Source organism: Ranitomeya imitator, chromosome 6 (assembly GCF_032444005.1).
Source record: "Ranitomeya imitator isolate aRanImi1 chromosome 6, aRanImi1.pri, whole genome shotgun sequence".
NCBI classification, from domain to species: domain Eukaryota; kingdom Metazoa; phylum Chordata; class Amphibia; order Anura; family Dendrobatidae; genus Ranitomeya; species Ranitomeya imitator.
Window position 1 is genome coordinate 490,406,918 of NC_091287.1, and position 12,582 is coordinate 490,419,499.

The 12,582-nt window shown below is 43.4% G+C and overlaps 1 protein-coding gene across 1 annotated transcript in view; it reads left to right on the plus strand.

Moving 5' to 3' along the window:
• VPS13B (vacuolar protein sorting 13 homolog B) overlaps positions 1 to 12,582 on the plus strand; it is a 1,386,889-nt gene that overhangs the window by 147,242 nt on the left and 1,227,065 nt on the right. Inside the window, exon 7 of the mRNA XM_069731647.1 lies at positions 6,099 to 6,270. Coding sequence (XP_069587748.1) covers positions 6,099 to 6,270 — 172 coding nt within the window. The remainder of the gene's footprint in view (positions 1 to 6,098; positions 6,271 to 12,582) is intronic.

The following is a 12,582-nucleotide window of genomic DNA, read 5'->3' on the forward strand; positions in this document are numbered from 1 at the left end:
GCCAGAGGGTCGTATTCTCTGTTGAGACCTTTAGGAGACAAAGTTTGTAGTTCATGGATCCAATAAGCCTCTTTCTTTTTAAGGAGGTGGATCCTGTTCCCGCCCCGTCTCTGTACCGGGATATGTTCCAGTATTTGAAATCTTAATTGTGATATGTTGTGACCCTTTGATATGAAATGGGACGGAAGTGGCAATAGTAGATTCTGGCAACGAATTGTGGACTTGTGCTTAGAAATACGAGATCTGATAGATTGAGTAGTCTCGCCAATATACAGTAGGCCACATGGACATTTGATCGCATAAATGACAAATGACGAGTCACAGGTAAAAAACCCTTTGATATTGTATCTCTTACCGGAATGGGGATGGTGAAATACGTCTCCCTTGATAACACTGTTGCATTGGTTGCAATGTAAGCATGGAAAGGTACCATACTTAGGTTGGGTAAGGAAGCATTGAGTGCTGTCCTTATTGGTACCTACGTCAGCTTTGACCAGTGTATCGCGTATGTTCGTAGGGCGTTTGTAACAAGGCAAGAAGTGATCTTGAAATTCTGGGATTTGTGGATGGGCTGTGCGTAGTAGGTTCCAATGACGTCTGATCTTATGATGCAGGATGTGTACGTATGGGTGATACACATGTACAAAGGGTACTCTTTTATTGTTGAGGGGACGTGTTGTGGTGTGGGGATTAATCGCCTCTGTTAGGAGGTCTGAAGGATAGCCCCTTTCTCTAAATTTGAGAAACATCTCATCAGTTGTAGTCTTCAATAAGTTAGGATCGGTGACTATCCTTTGTACACGTTTAAATTGTGATCGGGGGATCGATTTTTTCGTGGCAGCCGGATGTAGGCTGCTGTAGTGTAACAGACTGTTTCTGTCAGTTGGCTTCGTGTACAGATCTGTCTCGAGGGTACCTAATTCATCCCTGAAAATTAGTGTGTCAAGGAAACTTACTTTTTCTGTGCTACTTGTCATAGTGAACGTTAGTCCTGGCCAGGCCGTATTTAATGAATGCAGAAATAGGTCCAAGGACTCTGATGTGCCAGTCCATAGACTGAAAACGTCGTCTATGTAGCGTCTCCAAAAGGGGCAGTGAGCTTGGAACAGGGGGTCAGGATAAACTATCTCCTCCTCAAAGAGGGCCATGTAACTGTTAGCATATGGCGGAGCTACGTTCGACCCCATAGCGGTGCCTTTAGTTTGTAGAAAAAATTGATCCTCAAACATAAAGAAGTTTCTGGTAAGAACTATTGTCAGTAGGTCTAAACAGAGATTAACTATATCCGGGTGGAGTAAGGAGTTAGTGAGAAGATGTCTTACACTAAGAATCCCTTGTGTATGGGGGATGGAAGTATAGAGATCTTTGACATCTAGAGAGACTAGTAGGAGATCAGTAGGAAGGGAGTCCAAATTCCGTAATTGGCGTAGGAAATCTCCTGTGTCGAGAATAAATGATGGAGATGTACGACAACTAAGAGACGACACTGTTTATCGTCCGCTACCAGGTGACCCCACTATCATGACTAGAAATCTCATCAAGGAAACTCTTGATCCCTACGTGGAAAAGGGTGTCATTGATGGTAAAACACAAGAGTATCTGACTAAGGATTTTCCAATCACTCCGGTATTTTACATACTACCCAAGATACACAAAAATCTTGAGCATCCACCAGGCCGCCCGATAGTAGCCTCTACCGAATCTATACTCTCTCCACTAGCCATCTTCCTGGAAAAAATCTTGACACCTCTCATTCGTACATCTCCATCATTTATTCTCGACACAGGAGATTTCCTACGCCAATTACGGAATTTGGACTCCCTTCCTACTGATCTCCTACTAGTCTCTCTAGATGTCAAAGATCTCTATACTTCCATCCCCCATACACAAGGGATTCTTAGTGTAAGACATCTTCTCACTAACTCCTCACTCCACCCGGATATAGTTAATCTCTGTTTAGACCTACTGACAATAGTTCTTACCAGAAACTTCTTTATGTTTGAGGATCAATTTTTTCTACAAACTAAAGGCACCGCTATGGGGTCGAACGTATCTCCGCCATATGCTAACAGTTACATGGCCCTCTTTGAGGAGGAGATAGTTTATCCTGACCCCCTGTTCCAAGCTCACTGCCCCTTTTGGAGACGCTACATAGACGACGTTTTCTGTCTATGGACTGGCACATCAGAGTCCTTGGACCTATTTCTGCATTCATTAAATACGGCCTGGCCAGGACTAACGTTCACTATGACAAGTAGCACAGAAAAAGTAAGTTTCCTTGACACACTAATTTTCAGGGATGAATTAGGTACCCTCGAGACAGATCTGTACACGAAGCCAACTGACAGAAACAGTCTGTTACACTACAGCAGCCTACATCCGGCTGCCACGAAAAAATCGATCCCCCGATCACAATTTAAACGTGTACAAAGGATAGTCACCGATCCTAACTTATTGAAGACTACAACTGATGAGATGTTTCTCAAATTTAGAGAAAGGGGCTATCCTTCAGACCTCCTAACAGAGGCGATTAATCCCCACACCACAACACGTCCCCTCAACAATAAAAGAGTACCCTTTGTACATGTGTATCACCCATACGTACACATCCTGCATCATAAGATCAGACGTCATTGGAACCTACTACGCACAGCCCATCCACAAATCCCAGAATTTCAAGATCACTTCTTGCCTTGTTACAAACGCCCTACGAACATACGCGATACACTGGTCAAAGCTGACGTAGGTACCAATAAGGACAGCACTCAACGCTTCCTTACCCAACCTAAGTATGGTACCTTTCCATGCTTACATTGCAACCAATGCAACAGTGTTATCAAGGGAGACGTATTTCACCATCCCCATTCCGGTAAGAGATACAATATCAAAGGGTTTTTTACCTGTGACTCGTCATTTGTCATTTATGCGATCAAATGTCCATGTGGCCTACTGTATATTGGCGAGACTACTCAATCTATCAGATCTCGTATTTCTAAGCACAAGTCCACAATTCGTTGCCAGAATCTACTATTGCCACTTCCGTCCCATTTCATATCAAAGGGTCACAACGTATCACAATTAAGATTTCAAATACTGGAACATATCCCGGTACAGAGACGGGGCGGGAACAGGATCCACCTCCTTAAAAAGAAAGAGGCTTATTGGATCCATGAACTACAAACTTTGTCTCCTAAAGGTCTCAACAGAGAATACGACCCTCTGGCATTTATCTAATTGCTTGATCGTGGCCAAACTGTGTTTCTCCTTTATGCCATGTATTAGGTTTTATGCAATCTGTACAGTATGTCATACCCTATTTTGCCTGTTTTGTACAGAGACACATCGATTGTCATACATCGCTTTAATATGAAGTATGTAATAATCTGTACAGTATGCTATGTACTAATTAGCCTGTTCTTCCTTTCAGAGTCGCCTTTATTGACGCTCATCATGCAAATCACCGCCTGCTCCCTCCCCCTCCCTGGATTTTCCCTCCCTTTGTCCCCTGCCCGACTGCATTTATTGCCAACTTTTCCTTGTCTTCTCCTTGGTCTGTATTCCTATCCCATTTTTCCACTAACGGCTCTCTTTCTGCATACATTTGACATCTTGTATCTCACACTAGTATTCGTTTTTCTATATCATGTTACATATCTAAGGTAGTGCTTACACCTTGTCCTACTATGTTACTCTCTTTCTCCTTAATCGCTCGTACTTTTGCGTGCTCTAGCTATTTTAGCTACTTCTATTCCTGTGACCACGGTTCCCAGTTTGCTTTTTGCCCTAATCCGGCCCTCCTCTAGCCCCATCGCCATCATTAGTCTCATGACACGCCTCCTGGCCCTAGCCGCGTAGTCCTCGGCGCGCTTCCTTCAATACATAGTGCCGGTATTTGCCGCTTTTGGGACTACATGTCCCATAATCCCTAGCGCTGGTTCCGGACCTACGTTCTTCCGGTTATGGTCCCGCCCCACCGCTATATATTTCTGCTCCGTTCCATTGTGGGTATTCAACCAGCGGTGGATGCCGCGTTGATGTACGCCCATGGTCCGCAGCATATCGGTAAGTCTCCTGTGCCACTCTAGCCTCTGTAGCCCCATTTACGTCGGTCACTGTGTACTATGAGTTACCTCTCTATGTATACTCTAGGAGCTGATTGTTTCCATTACCACCCACGTTTACTTAGAGGTCTTCTCTGCTCCTGATATTACATTTAGGACCTTTTCTATCTATGGTGAGCAATAATATTTCTTTTGTTTTTTCCACCTCTCTATAGTGTTTATTCTAACGGCTCTCTCTCTCACCTGTAGTTTACTTCTGGGCATATCGTTCTGCCATATATGTGACATTACCCTTACATCTCCCCAGACATCTTTATTAGGTGAGACCCCCTCTCCTTCGTTACCCCTATAGTTTAGTCTTACTACTAGTGGCTGATTACCTACTATTCTACCCCCGCAGCTCCGCTCTTCATTTACTCTTCTGTTTCTTATTCCTTGTGGATGAATACTGATGACCTATATACCTCGGTTAGTACATATACCTCTCTTATATTCCGGTTACTGTTATAGCACTTGTCCTAATACATTGCCCTACTATTCCAGGCTACTGGCCGTCTTATTTGTCCTACTGGATTCTAACTTAGGACCCCTCATCCATATATACACATACAAGTGTCTTTTTACACTCTACCTTTCAGCAGTCGGGTACGTAAAAATAATTTCTTCCCTTCCTCTCCTTCCTTCCTTCCCCTCCATCACTTTCTTTGGTTTTGAGATTTATCTTTTATTTTATTTTCATATTTTTCCATACATTGTGATTACAATGCATTGTTATATATCTATGCAGTTTACTGAAGAAGGTCTTTATGTTGGACCGAAACGTCTATTATTTTCTGGACTGCTACTCGAAGTAATAAATTTTGATTTTCTTGATTACCACTATTCATTAAGTTGAGTGCCAAGTTATTTATTTATTATACAGTCAGGAGGCAGGTCTTAACCCCCCTGCTGCACGCGCCACACTGCCGTCACTCAAGGCTTCTTTGGCGCTGGGCGCCGCCCCCCTCCGCGCTGTTTTCAAATCAAATCCGGCACCTGCGCTCTTTTGTTCTGCCTGGGGCAGGCGCAGTGAGCGCTGCCCGTCTGACCTCAGATGCAGTCTCGCAGACTGCGCCTGTGTGGCCGCCCTGCTTGTGAATCCTAGCCCCGCACTGTGCATAATGCAGGTATTTTTGCGAAATTATAAAATGCTTTATTTCTGCTTTGACTGCACCAATAACTAAAAGAGCCACCTTGTCAGAATGCAGCATTACTGCTGCACAAGGTGGCTCTTTTAGTTTCTAACGGCTGGTGGGGGTGACAGAGTACCTTTAAAAGTTAAGCCTTCTCAACATCATTTTTGACCACTTAACCCTTTTCATGTTGTAAGAATCCCATAGCATCTTTGACTTTTCTTTTTGACATACACTTAGATCAAAATCGAACACATCTCCAAATTTGTCCTCGAGCCTCTGGGTCTGAGGAATAAATCGGACATGTGGACAGCCCAATAAAATATCATGCGTACAACTACTATTTATGAAAAGGTTTGGCAGACAGACCTCTCCTAATTCCCCCATACACATGAGCACTCGGCAAATTGTTAATGTATTTTAAATGGCCAGAAGGGAGAAAGACTCTCAGATGCTTCCGGCAGTGGCTTATCTCACCTGAAAACATGATTCGGTATTGAAATAACTATCCAATCCTTTATTCCCGTGACATTAAATGTTGGTGGAGAGTTGGGAGGCTCCCAGAAATAACAGCTGGTTTGCTAATCTGGCAAAAATCGGTGGCTTCAGTCAACTTTTATATATTGTTATGGGACCTTAATTGTGGATCCTGTGTGCCATGAGTGAATCTGCACCTACAAATTAGAAGGATGTTCAGTGATACATGAAATGAATAATAAGTTGACATGTTTTTACCATCAAAATGCACTTATTGTGCACTGCACAGATTGCCTTATGCAATATCCCAGAAGTTTTTTATATTGTTAATAGAGGACTTGTCATATAGATGGCTTGTTTCTTAGTTTATGTGCTTTTATTCAATCAGATTCATACGATGGTTGACAGTCTGAAACTGTCCCTCACCGATCAACAGCTTCCGATGTTTATCCGCATATTGCAGCTGGGGATCGCTCTCTATTACGGTGAAATTGGAAACTCAAAAGAAGAAACTGAGGATCCTCCTGGACACACGAAGGACACAGTAGTTCACATACCTGGTAGGTGCTGCACATTTTAAAGCTTGAGCTATGTGGCTAAGTACAAGAAATTGTGTGTACGGTGACACAACTTTCTGTTCTATAGGGAACAATTGACGGCATACTCATGTAGCTATAACCTTAATAAGGTTTCAGTCTCGTAAAGTGATGTCTTATTGCTAAGATTTGACTTCATATGATAAAATATGCCTTCACTTTATAATCCGTGGGCGTCTGGACACTCTGGGACCAGTCTCCAATACTGAGAGTGAATGGGATGTAGCGTTGGTGCATGTGCAGTTACGGTTCTTTCCTATTATATGGCGCAAAGCTATAGGCACGTGGCTGTTTACACGAGAGTACATACTGATGACAAAGTTTGACTTTTATGTTGCCATAAAAGATACAATCACTGGTAAAGTGCTGCTTGATATGATAGAAAGGTATATTAGATGTGGGTCCCACCTATGAGACCTGGATGTATCTCGAGAATAGGATCCGTTTTCACACTGCTGTCCGTGGAGAGGTGGTTGGAGCTCCTAAATAAACTCCGCCATGTGCATCAAGGCTCCGTTTTCTAGTTGCCGGGTACAATAGGTGGGACAAGGGTCTTCATATTCTCTGGGTATGCCATAAATGCACGAGATTGGAATACCCATTTGACATTCGTCTTTCAAACTCTGCTGATTAAAGAGGAGCCCCATTGTCTTCTTTTGCATTTATAACATTCCCTAACAGTATTTTCTTAAGAACCCTCAGCTTTTAATTAGGGGTATTTGCTTCTCTGCTAAAAAGAAAAATTAAAGCTATTTCATTGTACAATATAAAGTAACGAACATTCAATAGATTTTCAGTTGCTTATTGTTTTGAAGAACGGTAATTAGAGCTGTGTCTTTCATTGAGCCATGCACCATTGTGGCTAACACATGTCGAGGACCGATTTCCAGCCCCTGTAATTAAAGATTAAAAGTTAAATAACAGCAAGCAGAGAACTTTTCAACTGATGAATTGATACAGAAAATGTAAGGCAAAATTCTATCATTGGAAACCAATGTGAAGAACGACCTGTAATAAAAGTGACTTTTTCATTAATTTTAATATATATTCAAATGCGTAATATTATGCAAAATCTTTAGGATAGAAAACCTCATATATCACGCAGGCCTATGTAACCGGACCACAAAAGGCAATAGCCATGGAATTACTCCCACCAGTGTCTACATGCAAAAATGGAGTAACAATCCACCAATAGAGTACAAAAAAAGATTATTTAACTCAATACATAGAAGGCACTTAAAAATGACAGTTAAAAGACCAATATTAATGACCAAGCTATTTTAGACAAAGGATCCGGTGCAACAAGAAAAATCAAGTGCGACACAACAGGTGCAGTGTAGTTACGGAGAGCCTGGTAGACGGACCTATGTGTTGAATAATGGGACAGTGCACCAAGTCCATTGAGCAAAAATCAGACTCATGCGTTTGTCAATGCAGGTATTGTGCGTAATACATCGTATACAAGTTACATTATTAAAATATATGAGCATTGACTACTGCAGCACGAGCATCACAAGAGGTAGTGGCTATTCTCATATCTGTCCTGTGGTGTTGCACACACGACCCCAATGCACGTTTCGCGTGGGCTTCCTCAGGGAGCTGTTGTCACACTTGATTTTTCTTGTTGCACCCAATCCGTAGTCTAAAATAGCTTTACCATTGATATGGTCTTTTAATTGATATTTTTATGTGCCTTCTATGTATTGAGTTAAATAAACATTTTTTTTGTACTCTTTGTGGATTGTTGTACTCCATTCTTGCATGTATATATTCATATGAGTTGTTGGAAGATGTAGCCTTTATTAAACTAACACGTAAGAAATAAAGGAGTTATCCAATGTAAATACCTACCCACCAGATAGCGATCACCTCCTCTTCAGAATCCTCTGCTCCCTTATGACTACATTTCCCATGCTTTCTTGTGCTGGGCTGCAAGCCAGCAATGAGCACAGACCTGTAACTCTGCCTAAACCCATCCAACTCATAGTCTACACACAGCATCAGCAGTATGTCCTGTATAGGACACTACAATGAATAGAAGCAATCAATAAAGCACCAGAACACTATCCCTGACAAAAAAGATTATTCCCTATTCCCCCTCACTGACATGGATGATTGGATGGATGTGATGGTTTAATGAATGATGGGAGGTGTGGGGAGAGATCTGAATGTATTCATATGAAGGGAATAAAGCAGGATGCATATACATTGCACGCTGTATACAGCAGTGTGTATACATATATTTACAGATGCAAGGGATGCTGAGTCTGCAGCTGAAGCATTCATAGAAACAGAGTGAGCTCTGCTGAGTAGAGTGAGCTCTGCTGAGTAGAGTGAGCTCTGCTGAGTAGAGTGAGCTCTGCTGAGTAGAGTGAGCTCTGCTGAGTAGAGTGAGCTCTGCTGAGTAGAGTGAGCTCTGCTGAGTAGAGTGAGCTCTGCTGAGTAGAGTGAGCTCTGCTGAGTAGAGTGAGCTCTGCTGAGTAGAGTGAGCTCTGCTGAGTAGAGTGAGCTCTGCTGAATAGAGTGAGCTCTGCTGAATAGAGTGAGCTCTGCTGAATAGAGTGAGCTCTGCTGAGTAGAGTGAGCTCTGCTGAGTAGAGTGAGCTCTGCTGAGTAGAGTGAGCTCTGCTGAGTAGAGTGAGCTCTGCTGAATAGAGTGAGCTCTGCTGAGTAGAGTGAGCTCTGCTGAGTAGAGTGAGCTCTGCTGAGTAGAGTGAGCTCTGCTGAGTAGAGTGAGCTCTGCTGAGTAGAGTGAGCTCTGCTGAGTAGAGTGAGCTCTGCTGAGTAGAGTGAGCTCTGCTGAGTAGAGTGAGCTCTGCTGAGTAGAGTGAGCTCTGCTGAGTAGAGTGAGCTCTGCTGAGTAGAGTGAGCTCTGCTGAGTAGAGTGAGCTCTGCTGAGTAGAGTGAGCTCTGCTGAGTAGAGTGAGCTCTGCTGAGTAGAGTGAGCTCTGCTGAGTAGAGTGAGCTCTGCTGAGTAGAGTGAGCTCTGCTGAGTAGAGTGAGCTCTGCTGAGTAGAGTGAGCTCTGCTGAGTAGAGTGAGCTCTGCTGAGTAGAGTGAGCTCTGCTGAGTAGAGTGAGCTCTGCTGAGTAGAGTGAGCTCTGCTGAGTAGAGTGAGCTCTGCTGAGTAGAGTGAGCTCTGCTGAGTAGAGTGAGCTCTGCTGAGTAGAGTGAGCTCTGCTGAGTAGAGTGAGCTCTGCTGAGTAGAGTGAGCTCTGCTGAGTAGAGTGAGCTCTGCTGAGTAGAGTGAGCTCTGCTGAGTAGAGTGAGCTCTGCTGAGTAGAGTGAGCTCTGCTGAGTAGAGTGAGCTCTGCTGAGTAGAGTGAGCTCTGCTGAGTAGAGTGAGCTCTGCTGAGTAGAGTGAGCTCTGCTGAGTAGAGTGAGCTCTGCTGAGTAGAGTGAGCTCTGCTGAGTAGAGTGAGCTCTGCTGAGTAGAGTGAGCTCTGCTGAGTAGAGTGAGCTCTGCTGAGTAGAGTGCGTCAGTCAGTTTGCAGAACCAGGTAGTGAGGGAGAATCTGACATGACATCACAGGAAGCAGGAGATTCCCACCAGAGAACATTTGTCCAGAAGAGCAGCTCAGGTTACAACTGGAATTGACATAACAAAAGCCATTGACGATGTATAGTCCGGTATGGAGTTCTACTTTTCTGCATCTCGGCATCTTTGTCATATTAAGAAACTCTACATCTGTAGTAAAGTTCAGTAAATTAGTTTATCATTACCGACAATGGTTGTATATTCCTATCGTATAAGAACAGTCTTCCCAGCATGTCTCCATTATATCAATTTAGGTAAAACTCTGCATTTTGTTAAGCAGTCTTTCAACGTGCTGATCTCTGGTAGCATCATTTAGTGAATTGGGACAATGATTAAAGATGCTACCCAAAATAATGTAATATAATGTGGACAGTTGTAATTACTGTCTACTGGGAGCTCATAGTTTTCACCCATTTCTCTTTAAATGATTGCAGGCACAGCTTAACTTTGATCAGAAATTCAGTTGTAGCAAAATCAGGGTTCAAGATGAGGGATGGGCCCAATACATCTGTTTTTAACAGTTTACAGATACAGCAACTGCCCGATATGACAATCCCAATTACAAGAGTTAATTGATTACTGACATGGTCCTGGAATTAAATGATGCAGAGATTATGTCATGTTCCATGTGCTGGGATAGGAAACACCTTTACCAGGGAAATTGTAATTCATAGCGGGACAATAGGTTGACTGGGGACTTTTATTTTACATCATTAACCCTTAGTCTTCCATATTCAAATCTTAAAGTTGGCTAACTATGACTTGTGCTATTGTAGGTCTGTGATGTGTACCCATAATTGGAGACTGCAGCAGTATTGGTTGTCACTGTATATCTATGTTTTATTATCGCTAATCGCTTAAAGGGCCACTGTCACCCCCCTCCAGCCGTTATAATCTAAAAGAGCCACCTTGTGCAGCAGTAATGCTGCATTCTAACAAGGTGGCTCTTTTAGTTTTGTGTTCATGTATTACTAAAATAAAGCGCTTTGAAACTTTTCAAAAATACCTATCTTTGTCCACGGAGGCGGGTCTGAAGCGCCCAACTGCAGTCACTCATCTCTTCTGGGGCGATGGTTGCCGCCCCCTGCGCGCTGTTCTTCTTAAATCCGGCGCCTGCGCTGTGCGTGCCTGCCTGGGGCAGGCGCATTGAGAATTGGCGGTCAGCTCAGATGCCGGGTTCCTGACTGCGCCTGTGCGGGCAGTGCGGCCACCCTGTTACTGAATCCCCGCCCCGCACTGTGTTATGCATTATGCACAGTGCGGGGCTGGGATTCCTGGGCATGCGCACTGCGCTTGTCAGACGCTCCCCCAGGTTCCCCGCCTTTCAGCGTCGGTCTGTGCAGGAATCTGCCCAGGAATCCCAGCCCCGCACTGTGCATAATGCATAACACAGTGCGGGGCGGGGATTCAGTAACAGGGTGGCCGCACTGCCCGCACAGGCGCAGTCAGGAACCCGGCATCTGAGCTGACCGCCAATTCTCAATGCGCCTGCCCCAGGCAGGCACGCACAGCGCAGGCGCCGGATTTAAGAAGAACAGCGCGCAGGGGTCGGCGACCATCGCCCCAGAAGAGATGAGTGACGGCAGTTGGGCGCTTCATAGAGGAGGCTTCAGACCCGCCTCCATGGACAAAGATAGGTATTTTTGAAAAGTTTCAAAGCGCTTTATTTTAGTAATGCATGAACACAAAACTAAAAAAGCCACCTTGTTAGAATGCAGCATTACTGCTGCACAAGGTGGCTCTTTTAGTTTATAACGGCTGGAGGGGGGTGACAGTGGCCCTTTAAAGAGCAACCATCATTTCCCGCCTCTCATTTTCCCCCTCACATCTTTAATTTTCCCCCTCACGTCTTTCATTTTCTCCCTCACACCTCTCATTTTCCCCCTCACGCCTTTTATTTTCCCCATAACTTCTCTCATTCCCTCCTCACTCCTCTCATTCCCCCTAACACTTGTCATTTTGACCTCACATCTGTCATTTTCCGATCACTCCACTATTTTTCCTCACTCCTCTCATTTTGCACTCACACCTTTTCGTTTTCACCTCACACCTCTCATTTTCACCTCACACCTCTCATTTTCCCCACAGTATATACCTGTGTCATATCCCTTATATATAGTAAACACCTGTATGTCATCTCCTGTATATAGTATATACCTGTATGTCATCTCCCCTGTATATAGTATATGCCTGTATGTCATCTCCTGTATATAGTATATACCTGTATGTTCTCTCCTGTATATAGTATATTCCTGTATGTCATCTCCTCCTATATGTAGTATATACCTGTATGTAATCTCCTATATATAGTTTATACCTGTATGTCATCTCCTGTATATAGTATATACCTGTATGTCATCTCCCCTGTATATAGTATATACCTGCTGTATGTCATCTCCTATATATGGTATATACCTGTGTCATCTCCTCCTGTATATAGCATATACCTGTATGTCATCTCCTCCTGTATATAGTATATACCTGTATGTCATGTCCTGTATATAGTATATACCGGTCATCTCCCCTGTATATAGTATATACCTGCTATATGTCATCTCCTATATATAGTATATAACTGTATGTCATCTCCTCCTGTATATAGTATATACATGTGTCATTTCCTCCTGTATATAGTATATACCTGTATGTAATCTCCTATATATAGTATATATCTGTAAGTCATCTCCTCCTGTATTTGGTATATACCTGTTTGTCATCTGCTCCTGTATATAGTATATA